A 25,782-nucleotide genomic window follows, 5' to 3' on the forward strand; every position below is an offset into this window, starting at 1 on the left:
CTGGACACATCCGCCCCAGCCCAACATGACTCCTCTTCACACACCATCCGTGGGGGCCCTGGCCTCAGTCCCACCATCGTTAGGTTCTCTGTCCCGTGGACTCAAAGGTTTTCTCCACCACCCCACTATGGTAGGTGAGCTTCCTGGAAAAAAAGGTGACAGAGCTGGAGAATGACAGCCTGACCAACGGGGACCTGAAGAGCAAGCTGAAGCAGGAAAACACACAGCTGGTGCACAGGTCAGGCCCGGCCTTGGCTGCGACGGCCCCAGGGGAAGTCGGGGCGAGGGTGACCTGCAGTCCTTCCAGCTCGGAGGGCCTGTGATATGTCAGCGCCTTGCTGTGGGCCCTGCCCGTGTTGGGCGCCCAGGAGGGCAGGTCTTTGGGGGACAGGGAGACAGGCAGAGCTTGACCTCGGCCCTCCAGGTCGGCAGCCCCAGCTCAGGTCAAAGGTGGAAGTTGGGACCCATTTCCTGTCTCTGTCCTGAATGAGAGCCTGGCTCCATTCTGGGGGACGAGCTTTACAGAGGGAGAGGCTGGTGGGAGTCAGGGGCTGCCACCTGTGGGAGGGGTCCAGGCATTGCTGCGCCCTCCGCCTGACAGAGGCCCACTGAACAAGACTTGATGAGATGGTGCGTGTAGAGTGTAATCCTTCTGAAACTTGGTAAACTGATCCCCACCCAGGGTCTGGTCCTCAACCTTGAAGGGCTCAAAGATGGGTCCTCTTGTGCAGCCCGGAGGGTCAGCCTCACGGAGGGTCATGTCCCAAAGTGGTACACCATCTAGGCCACCCGTCACAGGGTTAGAAGGTCCACAGTGGTGCCAGGCCTTCCCCGGCTCTGGCATGCTCTCCACCAGCCAGTACGTGCCCATGTTTGCAGTCAAGGTGCCCGGTGAGCTGAACTGTTGATCAGAGACATCCCGGGCCGGAAGGGAGGGAGCGAAAAGAGGAGGCGAGGCCTGAGGGCTGTTTGATCCTGCTGCGGTGAGGCCGGCCGTCTCCGTGCCACCCTGGGAGACCCGCTTCTCCCCTCTGGACCCCTCAGTGGCGTGTGTGGCTGGCCCGCTTCTCCTTAGCTGCCGCAGGGTCCCCCGTTCATCCCTCAGTAGAGCTGCCTGTCCACAGTCAGGGTGTCGGTGATGTGGGGTCCGGGGCTCCCCTTGGTCGCAGCCTAGGTTGAGGGGAGGAGGGTGAGGCCACAAGAGCTGGCTCTGCACTGGGGCCCACGCGCCTCTCTGCAGGGTGCACGAGCTGGAGGAGATGGTGAAGGATCAGGAGACCACGGCCGAGCAGGCCCTGGAGGAGGAGGCGAGGCGCCACCGCGAGGCCTACAGCAAGCTGGAGCGCGAGCGCGGCACGGAGATCGAGCTGCTCACCACCAGGTGGGTCCCTCTGATGACCCCTCACACCCGGGTCTCTCCCCTGTGGGCAGACGCAGTCCCATTATTTAGGCCCCCGGGGAGGCCTCCGATCCTAACTGTTCTTTTGATACCTGAACGCCTGGGCGTGTTCTCTAGGAAACAGGTAAAAGAATGTTCAAAGTAACATTTTTCGTTGTAGGTGCAACTGGAAGTGATGCTTTATCTATCAATTAGAGACTAGGTTAAGGAAATACACACACACAGAGGTCTTGGGCTGGGTCTGCTGTCCAGGCTTGGAGCGCCCCCTGCTGTCGGGTCCTCCCCGCCCCTGAACCCTAGGGCACCCTGACCCAGGGACCCAGGGACAGAGGCTGCACAGGGCCAACCCTGGGCCTCGGCCACAGCTGTTTGCAGTGGAGGCAGGCAGGGGAGGACGACCCGGGGCCGTGGCTTGGTCACTCAGTAGCTCCGTGACATTGGACGTTCTCTGTCTCTTCCTGGGCCTCAGTATCCATCCATCAGCCTCCCCGTAGAGTGAGTGGGAAGGCAGACGGGCTGCGGCACAGCTGAACACTGCACTTAGGTGAGGGCTCTGAGGATGTCCGAGGCCCTCCCCCGACCCAGGCCAGGGGCCCCCCCAAGGCCCCTGACACAAAGGATGGCTGCCTCCCCTTCTCCTCAAGCCCCCTGCTGCCCCAGGCTCTGAGCTGAGCCTTGGCGAGTCTGCCCGGCCCAGCTTGGGGTAGAGGGTGCGGTGGGAGGTGGTCTCTCACCTTGCACCTCATGGGCACAGTCAAGCAGGCCCAAAGGGAACCGGGCGGGCGAGACCTCCTTGCAGTCAGACACCCCACTGCCACCAATTTCCCTTAATTGTCCATTCATGTTCTAGAAGCTGTTGTTTCGCACCTGTTTCTTAATGAGCCTGGTCCCTCATTCAGCATTACATCCTCTGCCTGCTCCTGACAGCTGGCTGATGGGCTGGCTGAGAGGCGGCTGGGATGCAGGTGGGAGAAGACGGTGGGTGTGTGGGCCAGGGCCAAGGCCAGAGCCCAGAAAGCCGGCCCTCCTGAGAGCCGGCCCGGAGCCCTGCCCTCTACCTGACTCCAGGGGGCGCTGTTCCCTCAGATGCTGTGTGCGTCACGTGAGGCGGCCTCCTTAGAGGCAGGTGCGGGGCAGGTCTGAGTTCCCCTCAAGCCCTGGAGAGGGAGTCTTTTCTCCTGGGGAGCCCAGAGGACAGTTGGGGCCAAGAAGCCCTCCATCCAAGGAGGACATGACAGCGGGAAGGAGAGGGAATGCCCTACTGGAAATGGCCCAGCACCATCCCAGGGCCACTGGCTGAGGACCCAACTCACCTGCCCCTCTTCTCGGGTCACATAAAACTGACCTGGACAGTCCATTGTGAACATTAACACAGAGGGTTAGATGGTCAGAACCACTGCCCGTGGTCAGAGAACACGCGAAGGGAAGAGCCCCAGGGGAGGACGAAAACCAAGCATGGTGCATTCGTTGCCTTCGAACTGTGGATCCTCACAGGAGGGCCCTGCCATGGACCCCACAGGAAGACTCTCCATTTAGCAGAAAAATACCATGGCTGCGTCTGCCCCCGCGGGGTGTTTCAGGCCCTAAGCATGTATGTACAAAGAACCTCATGCCCTTATTCATTCACAAGTGAGTTTTTCCTTTTATTCGAAGATGATAATTCAGGATCTTTATCATTTTGCCTTGAATGACAGGGAGCTCAAAGCCATACTACCATTTGAACAATTATTCATGTTCTCTCTCTTTCTTTCATTTTCTGATATCTTCCCTCCTCCAGGGAGCAGAGAATTGCTGCAGACTGTCAGGTTGTCAGATAATCTCCATTTCTGACATTCTTCTCCCTCTCCTGTCCCCAGGGTGCAGCAATTAGAGGAAGAAAACACCGAGCTTAGAACGACGGTGACTCGGCTCAAGTCACAGACAGAGAAGCTGGATGAGGTGAGCGTTAGGTTCAGGCATTGCTCAGACTTGGATCTTGAGCTGAATCCACAGAGAGGCCGTGTTGGCCATCACTGGCCTTTTAGTTTCTAGTTTCTGAAATTCTCATTGCCCTAGCCAAAAAAAAGGGGGGGGCGGGAACAAATACAAATAGTTTGTCTTTGCATATTTCTGATTTTCCACATGTTGCACAGTGAATACATTTCTTTATATTATGGGGGAAAATGAGGAGAAAGAGGCCAGCCTCGATTTGGACTCTTACCTTCTATTCAAGTCCATCTGGCGTCATGGAAGGACTGTGGAGACCTGAGGCTTTTCTTGCTGCAGCGCTAGAATTAGGGGATGTAGCTGTTTCTTTAATTCATGCCTCCGAGGGCTCTGTCCAGGGGGCTGGTCTGATTGTCCATTTGTCAAGTTGCCTGCCCCAGGCCCCCAGGGAAGCCCGCCCCCCAGAGTACAGCGGGCCCCCTGGGAACTCTCCCCCTGCCCCGGCCTCCCCGGCTGCAGGAGCGGCAGCGCATGTCCGACCGGCTGGAGGACACGAGCCTGCGGCTCAAGGATGAGATGGACCTGTACAAGCGCATGATGGACAAGTTGCGGCACAACCGCCTGGAGTTCCAGAAGGAGCGGGAGGCGACGCAGGAGGTGGGTCGGCGGGCTCCAGGGCGCCCCACCCCACCACCCCACCACCCCCCACCTCATCCATGCTCCTGCCAACCGGCCTCTTTCCCCCGCAGCTCATCGAGGACTTGCGGAAGGAGCTGGAGCACCTGCAGATGTACAAGCTGGACTGCGAGCGGCCGGGCAGGGGCCGCAGCTCGTCCTCCAGCCTCGGCGAGTTCAACGCCAGGGCCCGAGAGGTCGAGTTGGAGCATGAGGTCAAGCGGCTCAAGCAGGTAGGCCCCGGGAGCCCCCGTCCCAGGGAATGAGGTGTCCAGGTCCCCTTGGGGTGTGTCTCCTCTGCAGGCCCGAGCGCTGGAGCGCCTCCTTCACCCGTGTAACTGCCTGCTTCTCCCGACACCTCGGTCATCAAGAGTCCATTTCAGAGGGTTCCTGGACACTCTCCTGTGACTGGGGAGCCCTTGGGGGTGGGGGAAGCGGGATCAGGAGGGGCGGTGACCCAGCAGGGGCCTGAGGGTGCTCAGAGACCCTGCAGAATAAATTACCCCCGTGGGGCAGCTCCCCGAGGTTCATGTCCCACGACAGTCCTAAACCCCAGCCCTTCTCAGCCACAAGGGGGCGCCCGGGGTCCCAGATGTGAGCCGTTAGGAGCCTTGAGGCAAAAGCTACAGCGGGGGCTGGTCACCTGGGTCCGGGCAGGATGGTACTGCTCTGGCTGCACGCAGGAGCCAAGAGGCCTCTGGAAAGAACTCCCCAGAGCAGGACTTCTGAGCCCGACTGCAGGAGGAGCCAAGGAGATCAGCTGACCTGCCACCCCAGGGCCCAGAGCATCACTTTCTCTGTCCAAGGGCCAGTGTTGGAGGAGCCACTGAGTGGGCAGTGTCTTCCGGGGCCCTTCTTCCGGCTGACCCACCCCCAGGGAAGAAGGGGTGGTCTGGAGCCATGTTTCTCTCTGGAAACCTGGCTCTCTGAGCAGGGCTATAACTCCTCCTCAGAACCCCAAGACCCCTCAGGACCCAGCCCTTCTCGCCCTGGCATCCGGCAGAGGCCTGGTCATCCATGGGTGTCCTGAACTGGCCGGTGACACATACTCGGGGGGAAGGAGGTGGGTTGTGGGGGAGGTCAGGAGGCCACGGATGCAGAGAAGCGGGTCCCGGTGGGAGTCAGACTTGCCTGTGTCCCCCTCTGCAGGAGAATCACAAGCTCCGAGATCAGAATGACGACTTGAATGGACAGATCCTGAGCCTCAGCCTCTACGAAGCCAAGAACCTCTTTGCCACCCAGACCAAAGCCCAGTCCCTGGCAGCGGAAATAGACACAGCCTCTCGCGATGAGGTAAGGTGCCCACACGCTCTCGTCGTGGAGTGTGGCCCCTTGCCGGTGAGTCCTGCCCCGGGGCAGGAAAAGCAGGCCAGGGCCTGGCCCCCTGTGAGTCCCCATCTGCAGTGACCCCAAGTGATGTGGCAGAGCAGTGACAGGGGGAGCCTGCAGGCAGAGTTAAACCTGCTCCAATTTCCTGTACGTGGTGGGAGGAGAGTGGGGTTTGGAGCAGGGCGGAGTTTGAGTTCGCTAGGTCGCGTGCCCGAATGGCCTGTTGATGTCATCGGTGTGTGATCCAGGAGAGGCCAGATGTCCCCTGGACCCAAGCCAGCAGGAGAAGGATACTAGTATTTTGGGGGGCACCTGCTTGCAGTATGTCTTCATTTAATCTTCTGAGAACGCGAAGGTTTTCTGAACTTTCATGTCACAGATCGGGAGACCAGGATCACCCAAGATCACCCAGCTTACGGAGAGAGAGGAACCCAGGTCCCTAGCACCAAAGCTCACTCTTTCTGCCCCACTGGGGTATGGTTATGAGAGATCAGGCCTCCGAGATACCCAGGTTAGATTTCAACAAGAGTCACCAAACCCCTTTACCCCGTGCTGGGGGCACACAGCCAGGAGCTGGTCCCTGGCCTTGAGGAGTGCCCACATGAGCCTGGCAGCAGCCTCTAGCCTGCGGGCAGAGGTGCAGCCCATGGACATGGCAGGAGTCGACCTGAGAAGGACAGCGGCAGGGCTGGGGGTGGCAAGAGGAAACAGCGGGCAGTCTTAGGGTCTTGGGACATTAGGTGTCACTCCTGATTATACATGCCTCTGGCCAAGCATTCTCTGCCTTTAGCAAAACTATCGCACACGTTTGGGCGCCCCCCCAACGGGCCAGTGATACAGGCCTCTCTGGGGGTGTGGCCTGCACCTCTGCACCTTTCCCCCTGCCCGGGTGTGACACCAGAGACTGGTGCCCAGGCTCCAAGGCTGGTTTTGTTGGGACACTGGCTCTGCCACACCCCGGCCCCCTGCCCGCCCTCTGACCTTGCTTTCTCGTTCCCTCCAGCTCATGGAAGCCCTCAAGGAGCAGGAGGAGATCAACTTCCGGCTGAGGCAGTACATGGACAAGATCATCCTTGCCATCCTGGACCACAATCCCTCCATCCTCGAGATCAAACACTGAGACGAGGGTTGCTGGCTGCAGAGCAGCCGCAGGACCCCCGGACCCCAGGATTCAGGGGCAGAACCCCGCCCCAGGATGCAGCCCGGGCCGGGCCTCCCACGCACACTGTAAATGTGTCTCTGGCCACCGCTGTGTAACGTGTACTGGTGTGGATGTGGGGAGGCCGTGCGCACAGCACAGCGTGAGCCTGGGCAGCCGTGGCGCCGTCTGCGCCATCAGCCGTCCTTGTGTTTTGCGGTCCCTTTGCGAGGGGCAGAGGGTCGTGGAGGTGGGCGGGGGCGAGGTCAGCCGTCAGGAGTTACGGTAATGACGAGAGCTAGAAGCAGCTTGCGTTTCAGATACTGGACAAAATGATTCTACCTCTGGGGACAAGGATTGAAAAGCATTCTAGTGCGACAGGCCCTTTGACCCCCATCCCTGTTTCCCCCTGGGAGCCGGGGCAAAGTGACACCCTTTTCCAGGAGCTTGAACGCCTCATCAACCTCTTCGGCCACCTTTCAGGCCCAGGTGCTTGAGTTCGGAGAGAAGGAAGGAGGTGGTGGGGGGCGACATGTCGGGGGTCCTCAGGAGCCCCTCCTGCAGCCAGCAGCCCCCCGTGAGGCTCGCGCACAGTGTATCCAAAGGATTCAGGCTTGCAGAGGAGCTGGAGGTGCGGGGGTTGGGGATGGGGGGCAGCCGTCATCCTGGGGGATCTTGGCATTTTGAGAGTTCTCCGTCAACCTGCCCATTCCTGCTTACCTACCTCTCCTTTTCTGTCTTGGTTTTGTCTTTTAAGACCATGAAAAATAAGCGGCATTCACTTGGGTGTACATGAAGGACTAAAAGAAAAGGGAAGGGGGTGGGGACAGTCTAGGGCACGTGCTGGCGTTGGGCAACCAAAGACACGGTCTCATTCCTGTCGGCCTCCTTCCCGGGGGCTGCCTTGTAGGAGAGGAGCGTGGATGGACCCTCTCAACAGCCCCCAGGGACTGGGAGTGGGCCTTGCTCACCTGTCCCTGGCCACAGCCTTAGGTTTGGGTTTTCAGAATCCATGCTCTTGGTTTGGCTCTGCCGGACAGTGAGGCCCTTCTGTCCCAGCCTCTAGAAACACGCCTGTACTCATGTCTTAGCCAAGAGAACAAATGCTATGCTGGTGTGAGAGACAGTTGGGGAAGTTGCAGGGAAACCTTAGTCTTCCATGCTGGTGGTGGTGTTTGGTGGTTTAGTCGCTCGGTTGTGTCCAACTCCTTGCAGCCCCGTGGACTGTAACTCACCAGGCTCCTCTGTCCATGGGATTCTCCATGAATCCAACCTACTGGAGTGGGTTGCTATTTCCTCCTCCAGGGCATCTTCCTGACCCAGGGATCAAATCCACGCCTCCTGTCTCGGCAGGCAGATTCTTTTACCACTGAGCCACCTGGGAAGCCCAGTTACAGATTTTAAGGGAACAAAAAGAAGGTCAAAAGACATAGCTATGACCAGGCCATGGCTGTAACTGCACCACAACAGAAACAATAAATCAGTACCGACTCCCAGTTCCGTTTCAAAGGTAAAGAAGGATCAGCCTGGTGACACAGTGGAAATTCACCCTCTGGATCTTTCACGTGATCTTTTGTTCTAGGCGGCTGGGAGCAGATATGGTACTCTTCTTTTGAGTTTTCCAGTTTGTCTCAATTTTGTGTGGCTTCTGAACCATTTCCTTAATCCAAATACAGATAAATGCGCATAGTCTTATTTCCAACATACCCCCCCGCCCCGCCACCCCGCGCGCGCCACACCCCTGCCATTTGTTTCCTTCAGCACTTGTCGTGTGAAAGAGAAGGCTTGGGCACGCTGGGGACACATGTGTGCAGAGGAGAGAGGGCTGGGAGGGTGAGCGGGGACCTGGGGACTGAGGTGTGTTCCCACTGACAGAGCAGGGCTGCAGCCAGGACTGGTCTTCATCCTGTTCCAGTCACTCGCGTTGTATTTTGCGACTTCTGTTTGAGCATGTGCATGGATCTGATCCAGGACTTTGGGGCCACCCGCACCAGGAAGATGAGGACAGGGGGTCAGTCTCCTGGGAGTCTCTCAACCCCTCAGGACACTGGTCTCCTTGGGGCCCCCAGGGGTCTAAGCAGAAGCGGCAGTGGAAGGAAGGCATGGGGAGTGGGTCTCTTGAGAGTTTTTGCTAAGAGGAAGGAACGGCATGAATCTAGACCGGAAAGCTGATGACTCACGCTGCGGCTTGGGTCTGGGTTTTATATGGGAAGGCATCCTGCAGAGAGGCCAGCCGGATCCGGGTCCTGGTCCATGGGCAGGGTGGGGGGGGGGGCTTGCCCTGGGGGAGGAGCGTTTTATGGGTGACAGTGTACATGCTCTTTAGCCTCACTGATGTGGAATTCCAGGGAAGGCCACAGAGGCCTGAGTTTATAACAGAGTCAGAATGTGGCAAGGAGTCTCCGCCCAGGGGAAAGCGGGTGGAGAAAGCTGTGAGCCTGAAGGGGGTGCCACGGGAGCTGACTCCCCCCAGGAAGCGCTGGTTGGAATATCGCCTCTGGACCTGGTCTGAGAACCTGGCTGACTTTAAAATTGAGACTGAGTTCTATTTAACACACACCCCAAGTTAAATCCAGCCTTCTTCAGCCATAATACATCCAATAGGCTTGTTCAGATCCTGTAGCTTTTTAGCCTGAAGGGAGCGATGCCACAGGGGTTCCAGGCCACAGCCCCTGTGCAGGTTCTAGAACGGGGTCCCGGGGGACAGACCCTTCTCCCCATGTGTTATCCCCTTTGCTTCCTGGTTGAAGGTTCTGCTTTTACCTCTCGGTGGTGGGGCTGCTGGAGAATATACAGGATGCCCCATGAAATGTGAATTTCAGGCAAAACAAATAACTTTCAGTAGGTGTTCCGTACAAATACTTGGGATATATTTAAAACGATAGACGTTTTAAAAATTCTGGTAACTGGGCCCTATCCCCAGAGGTTCTGATTCTGTTGTTGTGGGGTGCAGCCCAGGCATCATTGGAGTTTAAGAATTCCCCAGGTGATTATAATTCAACTGGGTGCCCCGGGTGGGTTTCATTTTTGCTAAGCCTGGCAACGCTACCAAGTAGGGGTTAGCAATGACTTGTCTGCAGGTTTTAGAGGTTGTTTCGGGATATGGGGAGGGGGTTCTACTGCAGTTTCATGTTTGACATGACCCTGGGCGGTTCTCACATTTAATCAGAACCCCAACAAAATTCGTTGAACCAGCAAGTCAATGTCTAAAAACAAATTAACTTTGAATTGCCAGAGTCAGATAAGTTATTTTAAATTTGCCGGTTCTTTGAGAATTGTCAAAGAGAAATTATCCTTTATCTGTAAACTCCTAATCTGTTTCTGACCCATTAAAAACAGAGTTTGACAACCTCCCAAAGTACCCAGACCTGAAATAGTAATAGTGGTTCTCAACTTGGGCTGTGCATTGGAATCACTAGGGAGATTTTTTTCAATGCTGCTGCCTGGGCCTCCAGAAACCTGGATTCAGTTGGTGTGGGTATGGCCCAGGCACCTAACTGTTCAGAGAGCTCCCTGGGTGATGGTAGTGTGCAGCCGAGGTTGGGACTCCTAGGAGGCGGTTAGCCAGAGGCAGGGAAAACCTCTGTCAGGCTTGTTAACCTAGGTGCTGGGTAACATTGAATTCCCCTGCTGAGACGTTGGTGGCTTTTCCTTTAATGATGTCAGATGATGAGACGTTAGCAGACCCCCTCACACCCAGGAGGGGAGGCCAGATGCCTTCAGGAGTGGGTAGATCCAGCTGTTCTCAGGAGCCTGGAAAGTGAGAGTCACTCAGTCATATCCGATTCTTTGGGACCCCATGGACTATATAGTCCATGGAATTCTCCCTTTCTCCAGGGGAATCTTCCCAACCCAGAGATTGAACCCAGATCTCCCACATTGCAGGCGATTCTTTACCAGCTGAGCCACCAGCCTAGGGGTTAGCAAACCTGAGTGGGCAGGTGGGTCTCTGCCTGCTGCTCATGGAGTCGGTGGGTGGCAGGTGTTGGGATGTATCAGTCTCAGGCCCAGTGATTAAAGTGAGAGTAGAACAGAGTGGGGGTGGGTGCGAGTGCTGAAAGCAGCCTCAGAAATAGCAGCTACCCACACACAGCTGAGCCCAAGGGGATTCCCGCTTTCTGATCTGTTTTCAGAACGGGTGGATAAAGGTCACCCCAGCCCCTACCCCATTCCTCACCACACCAGCATCCCTCCCTAGCCCTGGAGGCTCCAGGCTCTAGTCTGCTGAATTCCTGGCCCAGCCAGGTCCTAGGGGTCAGGAAAGCAGGCTCTTTTGTTCCAATGAGGGACTTAGTAACAGGCAAAGGCCTGCAGGGGCCAGTGGGGCCTGGTGGACCAGGCAGAAAGTAAGCCCTCTTTTTGTGCTCCGTAGGTGTGTGGGTTTAATGTGTTAGCAAATTTATACCTAAAAGCTAATTATAGATGTGATCAGAACAGGGGATGTGTTGGGATGGTTACGGTGCCCAGGCAATCACTTTGTTCGCCTGGCAGATCTACAGCGACTCTCTTATGGACTGGGGTGGGTTGTAGACTGAGGAGGGGGCAGTGCAGAACTTCAGAACTTTCCTCTTTTGGATCTAGGGCAGCCCCTCTCCTGTGATGCTTCAGGCTGGTGAGGGGCCACCTGGGTGACTTTGAGCAAGTCCCTTCCCTCTGCTGACCTTAAGGATCTCCAAGCCCTGCCAGCCCATTCTGAGCGGGCCCACGAACGGGCAGGGAGCATGAGAGGCCGGAGCCCTGGGCCTGCCTGCCTGTCTGCCCGCCCTTCTGCCACATTCCTCTTTCTTGGGGAAACAGGCTGCCTTCTAGAAAGGTCTGTTTCTAAAAGCATAGACCCTGCGAAGCTAGATGTCACGTGACGTTGGTGCTCTGACCTCGTAGGTTTCTCTCTTCATTTTCGTTGTGACTGTAAAGGAGGGTCGTCTGCCCGGTGCCACCAGCAGTGGGTGGCTGAGATGGGCACCCCGGGGCCACCCCATCTGGGGGGTCTAGGCGCTGCAGCCTCGGGGGACGGGCTTCCTCCGGGCCCACGGCTTTGCTGTGCTGCACAGGCTGTTTTGTCTGCATGATTTGGGATCGTCGTCTTCGTGCCTTCTCCCCCCGTCACCCTGTACAGGAGTTCCCACATTTCCACTGCCCCCTTTTCTATGTCCTCTCGGTTACCCTGGCCCTGCCCGAGCCCTGCAAAGTGTACAAAGCAGCCCCTCTGTGTCCACGCGCCTCCGCCCCACGAGGCTGGCCCCCCGCACGCCGTCCCCAGGCCCTCCACCCGCTCAGCCACGCAGACTCGCTAACCTGAGACAGATGTTTCATTCCGGTCTCTAGCTTGGGGGGCCCATGGGCCCACTCAGCGCCTCATCCAGCCCGCCGCTCTTTAGGAACCCTGCACTCTAGAAAAGTCTCACTTTGTGCAAAGCAGCTTCTCCCACCAACCCCTTGACGAGTGGGTGTCAGTTCTTGTAGCCGGCAGAGCGCACCTTTCTCACTGGGGCATCGGGTCTGCAGCCACTCTGTGGGCCCCTGGGAGGATGCACCCGGGCCCCCCAGAAGAAGCTCCAGCTGCATGGCTCCCAGGGCTGGACGCCGGGCCTGGGTTCAGGGCCACCGCCATCTGCTGTCTGAACAGCTTCAGACCCCAAGCGGGCAGAAGGAAGAAGCTTCAGGCTGTGTCCCCCACCTGCCGTTAACAACCACCGAGCTCTTCCTCATCCGCCCAAGGTGCTCAGACCCGGGTGCCGTTAAATCCCCGGTGGTGTCAGGACCTCGTGTCACTGAGGCTCCCAGCTCCTTCTGCTTTCTCCGCTGGGTCTCCAGAGCCGAGAGGGATGAGCTGCACGCGGAGGCTCATCCAGGGGTTTGTCAGGTGCCTCCCTCGCATCGCGGGATTTCACCCGAGTCTTCTGCCCCTGGAGCCTCCATCCAGAAGCAGGCTTAGCTCTGGGGCTGGGGCGAGACCTCCACGTCCAGGCCCCAGCGTGAGGGGAGGGGGTTGAGGCTCCAAGGCTGAGTCCTAGGGTCCCAAGCCCTCTGCCTCCCGCCTGCTTCTGGGCCAAAAAGGAGCAGGCTTGCAGAGGCAGGCTCCCTGGGGAACTCTCGTGTACAGACCAAGATGTAAATAAACACTTTGCTTTTCTTGCCTGACTTGATGGTGTCTCCTTGCTGGAGGAGGGAGGGTGGAAGAAGGGAGGCCTGGTCTCGGAACTCCTGGGGCCAGTCTCATAGGAAGAGTGGGCCTCACCCAGGGTACCAGGTAACAGTCTCCAGGGCAGGGGCTCACCCCGCAGACCCTCCTGTGAGCCTGCTGTCCCTGGGAGAGGAGATGTGGATCCCATCATCATCCCTGGTGATGTTTGAAAGCTGTCCTCTGGGCAGCCATGTTCACTTTCTCAGCCGGGGCCTCCTAGGGTTTCAGCTTGCTCTGATCACGAGCTGGATCCTGGTGCCAGCTCCCTCTGTGTCCCCTCCTGTGCCGCCCTGGGTCCCAGGCCCACATCCTCCACTTGAGCCTGGTTTCACACCAGGCCGCCAGCCTGAGTCCTGCCAAGCCCTGGAGGGCACTCCAGGTGAGGGGCCCAGACCCCCAGAGTCCTGCCCTCCTTGCCTGCTCCTGGTTGTTATGCGATTCCAAGTGTTGAAGGGGCTCACAGGTCCAGCCTCTGGAGGTAAGTTGTTGGCCCAGACCCCCCACCTCCGCACACAGACCCTGGTGCCTTGGGTCTGCCCGGGTGGGTGGACGGTGCCCCTTCAATGGATTCACACGGCCTCCTGGGCTCATGGCAAAGTCATCTTCCAGTGCTGGGAGTCATGTGTTCTAGACCTTTACTCCCAACCTGCCTTTTCCTTCCTAACTAGGGTTGCCAGACTCTGCAAGTCAAAATGCAGAACACCCAGTTAAATCTGAATTTGAGATAATTTTTCAGTATAAGTATGTCCCAAGCAATACTGTTATTCGTTTATCTGAAATTCAAATGTAACTGGGCCTCCTGTATTTTTTTTTTTTTTAGCTTTTGTGTAGCAGAGTTTTATTAAAGTCTAAAAAGGGACAGAGAAAGTTTCTGACATAGACATCGCGAGGGGGATGAAGAGTGCCCCACTCGCTGGTCTTAATCAAAGCTTTAAATGCTTTTACCAGACCCACTCCCTCAACATACCTTTTAAATGAACAAGATTAGAACTAACAATAGAAAGGTCTTACCATGCCCATTTGGGAGAATCTTTTTGCCATTAACCTAGAAGTTTTATTATCAGTGCTGTATAGTTGGAGAAGTCCTGAGACTACAGGAAAAATAAAACTGAAATCCAGAGGCAGGAGACTTAAGCCCAAAACCTGAGAACACCAGAAAACTCCTGACTACATGGAACTTTAAGTAATAAGTGACCGTCCAAAAGCCTCCATACCTACACTGAAACCAACCACCACCCGAGAGCCAATAAGTTTTAGAGCAAGACATACCACGCAAATTCTCCAGCAACGCAGGAACATAGCCCTGAACATCAACATACAGGCTGCCCAAGGTCACACCTAACACATAGACCCATCTCAAAACTCATTACTGGGCACTCCACTGCTCTCCAAAGAGAAGAAATCAAGTTCCATGCACCAGAACACCGACGCAAGCTTCCCTAACCAGGAAACCTTGACAAGCCAATCGTCTAACCCCACCCACTGGGTGAAACCTCCACAATAAAAAGGAACCACAGACCTCCAGAATACAGAAAGCCCAGTCCAGACACAGCAATCTAAACAAGATGAAAAGGCAGAGAAATACCCAACAGGTAAAGGAACATGAAAAAGGGCCTCCTGTATTTTATCTGGCAACTCTATTCCCAGCTCCTTTCAGGAGCCCTCTGCTGCCAGCCAGGTGTCCCCAATTCCCGAGCACTGGACCCACACCCCAGTTTCAGAAACAGCTTCCTTCTTAGTGAACCATTACTTTTTTTTTGAGACTGGTTCTGCCCTCTACCTCAGCCATCCAGAAGCAACTGCTGGCCTTTACAGAATCTGTAACCCCCTTGCACCCTGGGGTGTGTGTTGAGATCTGAAGCCCTGAAAAGCAGAGGAAAGCACAGTGACGTCTTGGGATTCAGGGTAGGGACAGGGGGTGTTCCTGAGAACCCCAGTATTAAACTTCCAACCTGCTGATGTTTCACAAGAATTAGGCCATTAAGCATTTGCTGAGCACCAACTCTGTTCATGGAAAAATTCTTGCACTTGAAGTCAGACCCCCGCTCTCTGACTTCCATGTGACTAAGCAAGTTATCTGAGTTTCGGTTGCCTCATCTGTAAAACAAGGGAAGTTAACAGTTCCTACCCGAGGAGTTAAGTCACCAGATGGGACCTGGCATGTGCTTGCAGAATCAGAATCTGGATTTGGGAGGCAAAACTCCTCTTCCCCCAAAGGCTCCTAATCAGAATGTCTCCTCTATAAAATTAGTTTTCCAGGGTGGCTGTAAAAATAGACAAGAAATCAGTGGAGGGGTTTAAAACAACAGAAATTAATTTTCTCATAGTTCCAGAGGCCAGAAGTCTTAGGTCAAGGTATCAGCAAGATTAGTTACTACTAGAGGCTCCACTGTGTATTCAGATGTCCAATCTTTGTGACTCTATGGACTGTAGCCCGCCAGGCTCTTCTGTCCATGGGATTTCCCAGGCAAGAATACTGGAGTGGTTGCCAAGTTCTCCACCACGAGATCTTCATGACCCAGAGACTGACCCCACATCTCTTGCACCTCCTTCATTGGCAGGTGGGTTCTTTAGCAATGTGCCACCTCTTGAGGCTCCAGCTGAGGGTCTACTCCATGCCTCTCCTGGCTGATGGTTACCGGCAGTCCCTGGTGCTCCTTGTGGCTACATCACTCCAAGCTCCCTTTGTTGTCACATGACCATCCTCCTCCATGTATCCATGTTTTGTTGCTTTTTAAAAATTATTTATTTGGTTGCGCCGAGTCTTGGTTGTGGCATGCAGGATCTTTAGTTGCAACACATGGGATCTTGTTCCCTGACCAAGGATTGAATCCTATCAACTCACCATGCCCTCAAATTTAGGGCCTCTTAGAGTCCTCTGGGCCCAGGATAAAGTCTCCTGAAGGGTCAAAAATACCTGGATACCAAAATCACTCAACCAACAGACTTAATCTGCCAGCACCAGCTCTGTGACAAGTTTTGTGCCAGGCCCTGGGGATTTGGTACCAAAAAGACAGCAAAGACTCTTCCTTGGAGGAAGGAGAGACATAGGTGACTTGGGTGATGAGAGTTTCCAAGGAAAAGTCGAGGCAGGGATGGGAGCTGGGGGCAGGGGGATTGAGGCCAGTGGGCATCAGGGACAATTTCCCTGAGGACAGGGCATTTCAGCAGAGCCCTGAAGGATGGTAGGATCTGGGAATCACACGTGGAGGAGGCTTGTAGAAAGCTTGGCCCTTTCAGGGCACTGTGGCTGGGCGGTGAGTGGAGAGGTGGGGCTAGGGAAATGGGACAGCTGAGGCCATTCAGAGTGTGCTGGGTCAAGGGTGGGTCTCATCATCCATTAAGCAAGTGTTTCATCAGCCACCAGCACCCTACAGACAAGCGGTAGGGCAAGGAAGACAGATCCGCCCCCCACGCTCACGGCAGAGCAGCTTCTAGAAAAGGAGGTTATCAAACCGGGTTGCATATTTGAATCACCTGGAGGAACTTGAAGCCTCGTGGATATGGGGACCCAGCCCAGTGACTTGAATTCACCTGGTAAGGGGTGGGGCTGGACATGGGTTTTTCCAAAGCCCCCCAGGGGATTCCAGCGTGTTTAGGGCTGAGAGTCATTGCATCATCATTCTGGAAATCATCTGATGAATCAGGCGGAAACCTCAGGAGGAAAAGATGGAGATGGCCAGGTGAAGGAGGTTGGGAAGGACACCGAGAACATATGCAAATAACCAGCAGGGCAGAGGTCAGAGGTCAGGGGGCAGGGCTGTGCATGGCCACCACGAAGAAGCCTCTTTAGCTGGGGGCCACCTGGACAGAGCTGAGTTCCAGAGAGCGGCAGGGGGACTAGGTTGCTGAGAGAGGAAAGGAGACGTAGGCAGCACGGACTCAGGTAAGACCTGATTTATTTTGTTCTGGTTTTGTGTGTGGGTGTGTGCTGTGTGAGATGGGGAGTTTGCATCACCAGGTTTGGGTGGTCGCTGGGGCAAGGGAGTAAGGCTTCTAATGGTCGTGCTGGGAGGGTCCACTCAGCCAGCTCATCTCCAGAGAATGACTAAACCACGCCCAGGGTGGAAAAGGCTCTGACCCGGGACCCTCAGGAGAGGAGGCATAGCACCCCCAACGATGGAGTCCCCAGACCTGTGGTCAGCCGGGGGCCCAGGGGAGGGGTGAATCGGGGTCAGTCTGTCTGTTTGGCGGCTCTTGGACCTTTGAGCCGTGGAGAAGTGGGATTCGGCCACAGTTGTCCCCTGTGGTCTGCCCCCACTTCATCCCCGTGCCTAACGCCGTGTTTAGCCCACAAGAGCCGACGATAAGGAGGTGGTTCTTTCGTGTGGCTGAGTCTTCTTAGGGCTCAGCAGTGTCCTGAGTGCTTGGCGTGGCGAGTGGGGATGGGGGTCCCGTAGGAGGCACACGGGTGAAACTTGTGCAGCCCTTTTGCCCTGATGAAGGGCAGGGGCAGAGGCCCAGGAGGAGTGGTGGGTCTGCCGTGGGTCAGCCTGGTTGGCAGGGCTACAGCTTAATGTGGGCTGAGGGGTCAATAGTGCCCCGAACCCGCTGGGGTAAGGTTGTGGGCTCTATGAGCCCAGGAAGCCTGGAGCCAGCTTCAAGCCAGTCCTTCTGGAACTTACCAGGGGACTGAGTTGGGGATGCAGGAAGCTCCCCCTCACTCTTCTGCTGTCCCTGGTGTAGCCCTTTCTCTCCAAAGTCTGACTTTGATACTGGGTTCTGATTTGGGTTTTATGATACTTGTGAGGCCTCTGGGTTAAAAATAATAATAATATAGGAGCTCCTGGAAGGCCCAAACCCAGAGGGCAAAAGCGCTGAAGTTTGAGCCCATTTTCTATACCCTTTGGCAGCACTCAGCCCTGGGGAGCTTGTGAGACCCTCATCCCCTGTTTCTAGCCCCACTATTCTCCTCTGGCTTCACTCAGCCTTCCCAGCTTATCCAGTCCAGCAGGCCACGCCCCCAGACCACAAGCTGGACTCTCCTGGTCTCTAGCAGTGGCAGGCCAGACACCCAGGGCTGCTGTCTACCTTTGTGGTGGTGCTGGGAGCAGGAGGAATGTTGTTAAGGTCCACGCTGGAGGCTGTCATGGCCAGAAGGAGGCTAGGAGAGGAAACAATCCAGCTTGTTCCCCTAGAGAGCCTGCAGATGTTCCCATTTTTTTTTGAGGTGGGTGTGGGCACAAAGGAGACCCACTTGGTACCTCTCTGCCTACCTCTACGTTTTGAGGTAGTTGGTCACACAGCAACAGAAGTAGGAAACAGCGAGTCTTGGGAACTTCCCTAGCAGTCCCGTGGCTACGACTGCGAGCTGCCAGTGTAGGCATTCGATCCCTGGTCAGGGAACTAAGATCCTACATGTTGCATGATGTGGCCAAAGTAAATACAAAAAGGCTTAAAGGAATAAAAGTTTTTAATAAATAAAGAAATTAAAATGCTGGAGCATTTTCAGCTCAACCAGGCTTCTTTTCAGATCAATCTTTCCCCCAAAGATATCCACCCAAACAGGAGCCATCTTCGGGAACGACTTGGTCCATCGGGGCTCTGACCTCAACTGGGAAGGTGTCTTAGGGTCCAGGAGCCCCCCCCCCCGTCAGAGAACCCTGACTGTCCATCACCTCAGGATCATGTTCAAGAAAAGGAAAAGTCCCAAGGGCTATAGCTGCTTAACGCTGGGCTCGCTAAGGCTCCCACCTTGTTTGAGGGCTTCTGATGTTCATTTATTCCATGATTCACCTGTGAGCCCCCCCACATCCCTTTAAATTACAAACACCTGCAAACATTTTGTTATGCGGGGCGAGTCTACCAATGAGTGGTAGAGTCAGGAGAAGGTGAATGTCCAAACACTGAGAAGGGAAAGAAAGAAAAAAAAAAAAACCCCAAGTATGAAAAGCAGTCTTGATTTAACTATCTACACATGTGGTTGTACACACTCCAGAAAGTTTTCAAGCAGTGTTAAAATTTTTTTCTCCTGCTAACGGCAGACTTAATTTAGAGCTTTCGTGCCGGCACAAGGGACAGTGAATCTGAGCATAGGAAACGTGTCAGGAAAAGGGTCAAGCTACCTCAAAACCTAGAGGTAGGCAGAGAGGTATGAAGTGGGTCTCCTTTGTGCCCATACCCACCTCAAAAAAATGGTCACAGAACAACAGATACATGAAATGCCAGGTCTCGGGGACTTCCCTGGCAGTCCTTTGGCTATGAATAATGAAAAAGGTGGTTCAATTCTTAATTAACGAGGGGCTGTGGCTAATAGTTAACGAACGCTCCCATTTTGTGGATGAGGCAATTGAGAGTAAAGAACTTCTAAGGAGACACTGGGTATGATCCCTACCAGGTTCATCCAGCATCACAAAGGTTTCGATTACCCCATGCAAATAACCACCAGCTCACACACCTAGAACCAGGAAGTGTGTTAGTTGTATGTAACCTCCTATGTCTAGGAACTAGTATGGCTATGTAACAAACTCCCCTCAAAATGTAAGAGAACAATTTATTACTTTTCCCCGTTTTGTGGGTAGGCTAGCAATTCCTCTGCAGACTGTGCCTGGATTCACTCATGCAACTGCCCTCAGTTTGAAGGGTCAGCTGGGCATGGTCTTAGGTGGCCACACTGACATGTCCATCAGGTGATGCTGGCTTTCTGGCTGGGAGGTGCCTCATGGCCTCTCTTTGAATAGCTGGACTGCCTTCCTTACACGGCGGTCTCGGGACAGGCTTCTAAGATAGTGAAGGCAGAAATTGTCAGGTCTCTGGAGACCTAAGCTTTAGAACTTGCACACCATCACTTTCGCCACATTCTGTTGGTCAAGGCAGGACAGATGGGCGGCCTAAGGATGCGGTAATAGACCCTACCTTCGGGTATGAAAAGCAGCAAAGAATTTGTGCTTGTTTTTTAATCTCCTCTGTTGTTCAGTCGCTAAATTGCAACCCCAACCTCTTTGCAACCCCATGGACTGCAGCACTCCAGGCTCCTCTGTCCTCCACTGTCTCCTGGAGTTTGCTCAAATTCATGTTCATGGCATGGTGATGCTATCTATCTCTTCCTCTGCCACCCCCTTCTCCTTTTGCCTTCAATCTTTCCCAGCATCAAGGTCTTTTCTAATGAGTCGTCTCTTCGCTCAGGTGGCCAAAGTACTGGAACTTCAGCATCAGTCCTTTTAATGAATATTCAGGGTTGAATTTCCTTTGGGATTGACTGGTTTGATATCCTTGCAGTCCAAGGGACTCTAAAGAGTCTTCTCCAACACCACAATTTAGTCTACTACATCTCTTTACTTAAAGTTATAACTCTCCCTCCTACCTCCAGAATTTCCTATCTTCTTTCTTTGCTTTATTCTTCTCCCTAGTACTTATCACCATTGGATGTTTTGTTTATTTAAGAATAGAAGCTCCACGGACTTCCCTGGTGGTCCACTGGTTAATAATTAAGAATCTGCCTGCCAAGGCAAGCAACATAGATTCGATTCCTGGCCCGGGAAGATCCCACGGGGCAACGAAGCCCATCCACCACAAGTATTGAGCCACTGCTCTAGAGCCCTCAAGCTGACTCAGAAAGCAGTGAAGACCCAGAGCAGTCAAAAATAAATAAATATTTTAAAAAAGAAGCTCCATGAGGGAGGTCAGGGATCTGCGATGCTTAGCTTACTGCTATAGCCCCAGCATTTAGAACAGAGTCTGGCACCTAGTAGGTGCTCAGTGAGGATTTGTTGAATGACTGGATGATTTTATGACTGCATTACACGGAAACAGGTATGACCTGATGGTCAGCTAGGAGCTGGTGTTCTGGAACCAGCTCTCACCTTGCAGTCAAGCTTCAGAGCATCTTTCCCAAGGCCAAAGCTCTCTATTAAAAATGGTACACATGCGTTTAGGAAACAGAAGTTAGGCCATGTTCTTATGTCTGCTCATTGCTGGAAGAATGACAAAGTTGGGCTCCTGGGCCTACCCAGCTGAGAAGTAGACCTTGACAGGCCCACAGGGACCCCTCCAAGGAGCAGCCCCAGGGCAGCCCAGGGTTGGCCCTGACTCATAGCAGGGGAGTCAGAACAAAGGATCAAGAATTAACTACTTTTTAGAGTGGTTTTTATCAATGTATGGCAAAAAACCACTACAATATTGTAAAGTAATTAGCCTCCAACTAATAAAAATAATTGGGGGGAAAAAAAAAGGAAAAAAAAATTTCCCTCGTAGCACCACATCCCACCCCCCACCCCCAAAAAAGTGGTTTTTTAAAAGGTATTTTTAAAATAGGCTAGTTTTTAGAGCAGTTTTAGATCCACAGCAAAATTGAGTGGAAAGCGCAAAGTTACTATATTACCCTTCCCAGCCTCCCCTGATGCACAACTTCTCCTAACATCCTGCCCCAGGGTTGTACACCTGTTATGAGCCATGAAATGATCCACACTTTTAAGGACGTAGGATGTGCTCATCTTACAATGGTGAGAAAAATGAGGACACCATGAAATACACTAATGTGAATATGAGCCTGTCTCTCCTAACTGCATCACATATATAGTGCATTTCATCAAATTTGATTTTAAAAAACTTATGTGCCACTAAAAATTGCTAATTGTAAGATTCCATTAGTTGTAATCAGTTGTTGACAAATGGTGCTGGGAAAATTGCACATCCATAGGCAAAGTAATGAGGTTGTGTGCTTACCTTAACCATATGCAAAAATTAAGCCAGAATGGACTAAGGACCTAAGTTGATATAACTTAGGTTATATAAGACCTGCGTTGATATAACTCTAGGAGAAAAAGGGGGAAAGCTTCAGGACATTTGATTTGGCAATGATTCCTTGATGTCACCAAAAAAGGGCAAAAACAGACAAATGGGACTACAGCACATGGAAAACTTCAGTAAAGTAAAGGAAACAAGAGTGAAAAAACAGCCTAAGGAATGAGAGAGAATATTAGCAAACCATGTATGTGATAGGAGGTTAACATCCAAGATATATAAAGAACTACAACTGAGAAAGCAAAAAACCCCGTAAACCCAATAACCTGTTTTAAAAGTTTGCAAAGAGCTTGAACATTTCTCCAAAGAAGATAAACAAATGGCCAACAAGTCTATGAAACTATGCTCACCATCACTAATCAGGGAAACACAAATCTAACCACAATGAAATTGTACAAGCTCACGCTTATTAGGATGGTCACTAAAAAAAACAAAACAAGCATGGGCACAGATATGGAGACATCTGAACCCTTGTGCAGAGTTGGTGGGACTGTAAAATTGCACAGTCACTACAGACAACTGTTTGGAGGTGCCTCAAAAAATTAAAAATAGTTACCATGTGGTCCAGCATTACCACTTCTGGGTATATATTTTAAATACAGGATCCTTTTTTTTTTTTTTTTGAAGTTTTTAAACTTTTATACACAAAGAGCTAGTATTGTTTCTGCATTAGGTAGATGTGCTGGATGATCCATTTAAGGAAGTTCAGTTAGTCCAACTTAATGAAGCCGATGTTCTTCACATACTGGCGGAAACACTGGACATTATAAAGGCCATATTTCTGGATCAGACCTGGGAAGAGCGAGAACCATGACCGAATTTTCTCAATGGCTCCAGTAGAGCTACTGGTGACCCATGTTGCTTTCTTGGCTGCAATGAGGCAAAAGGGAACACAGGATCTTAACATATTTGCACACACCACCCCACTTCGCTGCAACATTATTTACAACAGCCAAGAGGTAGGAGTAAACTAAAGGTCCAAAGACAGATGAATGGATAAACTTACAATGGAATACTGAACCTTGAAGGAAATTGTCATATGCAGATAAATATGGATGAACCTAGAACACCTTATTTATGCTCAAAGAAATCAGTCACAAAAAGACACTGTATGATCCCACTTCTATGAGGTACCCTGAGCAGCTCAGTTCTTAGAGAGCACCATGGTAGTTGCCAGGGGCTGGGGGAGAAGAAACGGGGGAATTGCAGCTCAGTGGGTATAGAGTTTCCATTTTGCAAGATGAAAATGTTCCAGAGATGTCACATAGCCTGTAGTTAACACAATTGTACACTTTAAAATGTTTGTAATTTTTATAGCTTTTCTCTGACCCCCATGGACTGTAGCCTGTCAGGCTCCTCTGTCCATGGCATTCTCCAGGCCAGAATACTGGAATGGGTAGCCATTCCCTTCTCCAGGGGATCTTCCCAACCCAGGGATCGAACCCAGGTCTCCCACACTGCAGACAGATTCTTCACCAGCTGAGCCACCAGGGGAAACCCATAACTTTTCTGTTTCCCCAAATCTCCACAAACTATATTTACTGTACTTTTTTAAAAGTTCAACAAATAAAAATGACTCTGACGGTGGAGGTGGCAGGGTCATGAACAGTGGATAGATCTGGCTTATGTCCCCTTCTCTGACACTGGTGTGCAGGAGCGCTGGGCACTGTGGAGGCTGGCAGTTGACCACACACTGCTTGGACAAGAAGGTGCCTCTTCCCCATCCACCCCACTCACCTCTTCTGCAACAGACCCTATGGCCACAGGCCAAATAAGGACAGAGGGACATAGTTTCTTTTCTTTATTTTTAAAAATAATTTTTTTTCCATTTTTATTTATCACACCACTTAGCTTATGGGATCTTATTTCCTCACCCAAGGATAGAACCCATGCCCCCTGCGGTGGAAGCACCTAGTCTTAACCACTGGACCACCAGGGAAGCCCCTTTACTTTTTTTTTTCCTTTATCATTTACTTTGCGGGAGTTTGCAGGATCTTAGTTCCCTGACTAGGGATGGAATCCCTGCCCAACTGCAGTGAAAGCCTGGAATCCTAACCATTAGGCCGCCATGAAATTCCCTTCCTTCCTTTTTTAAAGAAAATACAAAACCTACAGTATCATAATAAACACTCTTATCTCCATCCTCAGCGGGTTTTTTTTGCCCCTTTCACACAATAGAAACAAAACATTAAAGTCCCCTTTGGTTCCTTAACTCCAGTCTCCCCCCCTCTATTTTTCTAATGATTTTTCTCTTTACTTGGTGTTACTTGGTATTACTTTTTACTTGGTATTTACTTGGTACCCTTTGCATTAGTAAACGGTACGTCTTGTTCTACATCTGAAAATCACACGTCCTTTTGTGCTGTTTCTATGCTGATTCCTCTGAATCTGGATCATTCCTTTCAAGAGTGACCTGCTGTTCCGTGGAACGAACAGGCTATCAGACACCTCCATTCAGGTCACTCTAGCACTGTCCCCAGGAACATCCCTGGGGCATCTCCACGTGCGCCTACTTCTGCCCTCCCGGGCAAGGCCACCGGGTCTACACAAATGTTTACTCGGGAATCTCCAGCAGGACGCCCGGGCCGGGGTGGGGGGACCTAAAGGGCGAGAGCAACCGAAGAAGGTTTTGCTAGTGACCGGCCCCGCGGGGTCAGGGAGGCTCGCTCACGTCCCTTCGTCCCTGCAGCCCGGCCCCCATCCCTCGCGGCTCCCTGAATCTTTCTCCGGGAACTAGTCTCGTCCGTGCCTACACCGCCCTTCTAGCCCACTCGGTTCCCGGTGCACTCGGTCTGAGCTCCCGCGCGCTGCCCCCAGTATCTTGCTGATGGGGTGGAAATGACCCAGCCAAGGTCACAAGGCGGCGCGCGGAGCCGTCTGAGACGCCAGCGCGGACGCCCTGCGCTGGCTCGCCGGCCACCGCCGCCGTCCCCGCTTCGGCTCCGTAGCAGGCGTCGGTCTCGGTTTCTCTCCGCCCGCCGCAGCCGCCCCTTTCGAATCCCCCCGCTGGCCTCTCCGCAGGCGCCGCGCCCCTGCGGGCGCCGAAGGCAGGGCGGAGCCGGGCTGGCTGGCGCTGCGGGTTCGCAACCTACCGCGGGCAGAAGAGGGGACGAGCGGCGCCTGGCCTCGGTCCTGAGCGCGCCCCGGCAGCTCGCAGAGCCGGGTCCGGGCCCGCGGATCTGGAGGGCCGGGCGGCGGGGCCGGGGGCGGAGCTGGGGGCGAGGCGCCGCCCCTCCCGCGCCTGCGCCGCCTCCCCTCCACTGAGAGCTTCCACCGCTCTCTCGGCTGTCAGGCGCGGTGGCCAAGTGGTAAGGCGTCGGTCTCGTAAACCGAAGATCGCGGGTTCGAACCCCGTCCGTGCCTGTCCTTTGAGGGTTTGGGTTTGGTTGTGGGAGCTTTAGCGTCCCACGTGTGCTACCCACTTCCTCCGTGACGTGGCGTTTTTTTGTTGTTGTTTTTTTTTTATTACTTTTCATGTCTGTCTTGGCGTCCTCGAGTTCCACCCTTCCCCCTCCTTCCCTAGGCTCCGCGGTCACCAGCGCAGGCCGGGCCAGTTCGCGCGGCTCGCGGGCTCGCGGGCCCCAGCTGTGGCGCCTTCTCTCCCCAGAGCCCCACCACCCCACCGCAATGCGCAGGGCGAGGCTGGCCTGAGATTCCTGTGTTACCCGTGGGGACAACAAGGCCCGCTCTAGGCATTGGTGTCGCTGCCATAGGTGGGGTGGGGTGGGGTGGGGTGGGGGGATAGGTCCTGTCTCGCTGGTTTTGCGCGTCCTGAGGGTGGGAGAACTTTCCAGAACTGGCGTTTGCGTTTATGGAGCAGTGTTTTCTGGTTTGGGCTTGAAAGATGAATTCACACGGTGCTCGCTGTCTCTCTCCTTGTCCACGAAGCCAACCAAATCGTTCAGCTGGAGAGCGCCTTTTCCTTTCCCAGCCCTTGGGAAACTGGCGCCTGCCTGTGTGATCCTTTGAATCTGGCCCGTAGCGTAGCCAGTGATGACACTCCCCAAGTCATTTCTAGGATCAGTAATCCAGTTAATATGACATTAGTGCCTCTCACTCCTGATGTGGTCCTTCTTCAGTTGTGACCCTCAGAACTGAAAATGTAGGGTTAGCCAAAAAGTTCATCCTAGTTTTTTCTATAACATCTTATGGAAAAACTCAAACTTTTTTGGCCAACCCAATTCTACTCCAGGTGTAGTCTTATTAAGGAAACTTCACCTCCCTCATTCTGTATCTCATACTTCTGTTGATATGACCACAGAACACAACTTTCTGCTGGTCCCACTGCACAGTTGACTGCATGGAGCATCAGGTGGATTGGATGTCAGCAGAGTCTCTTTGGGGCAGTGTCTAGGGCTCAGGCAGCATAGAAATAAATATATTGATCTT

At 53.5% G+C, this 25,782-nt stretch overlaps 1 protein-coding gene and 1 non-coding gene across 5 annotated transcripts in view; both read left to right on the forward strand.

The window, feature by feature from the left end:
• The window catches only part of RAB11FIP4 (RAB11 family interacting protein 4), a 109,115-nt gene extending 96,507 nt beyond the window's left edge, over positions 1-12,608 (forward strand). For all 4 annotated transcript variants that reach the window (XM_043480350.1, XM_043480363.1, XM_043480371.1 and 1 more), the window contains 7 exons: positions 135-238; positions 1,241-1,381; positions 3,256-3,337; positions 3,845-3,982; positions 4,075-4,233; positions 5,150-5,293; positions 6,333-12,608. In XM_043480350.1, coding sequence (XP_043336285.1) covers positions 135-238; positions 1,241-1,381; positions 3,256-3,337; positions 3,845-3,982; positions 4,075-4,233; positions 5,150-5,293; positions 6,333-6,449 — 885 coding nt within the window. In that variant the 3' untranslated portion in view covers positions 6,450-12,608. The remainder of the gene's footprint in view (positions 1-134; positions 239-1,240; positions 1,382-3,255; positions 3,338-3,844; positions 3,983-4,074; positions 4,234-5,149; positions 5,294-6,332) is intronic.
• Positions 12,609-24,684: 12,076 nt separating this feature from the next.
• On the forward strand, positions 24,685-24,756 carry TRNAT-CGU. Its single transcript has one exon. It is a non-coding gene; the product is annotated as a tRNA-Thr (tRNA).
• Positions 24,757-25,782: the final 1,026 nt, after the last annotated feature.

Source organism: Cervus canadensis, chromosome 1 (genome assembly GCF_019320065.1).
Source record: "Cervus canadensis isolate Bull #8, Minnesota chromosome 1, ASM1932006v1, whole genome shotgun sequence".
Classification (NCBI taxonomy): domain Eukaryota; kingdom Metazoa; phylum Chordata; class Mammalia; order Artiodactyla; family Cervidae; genus Cervus; species Cervus canadensis.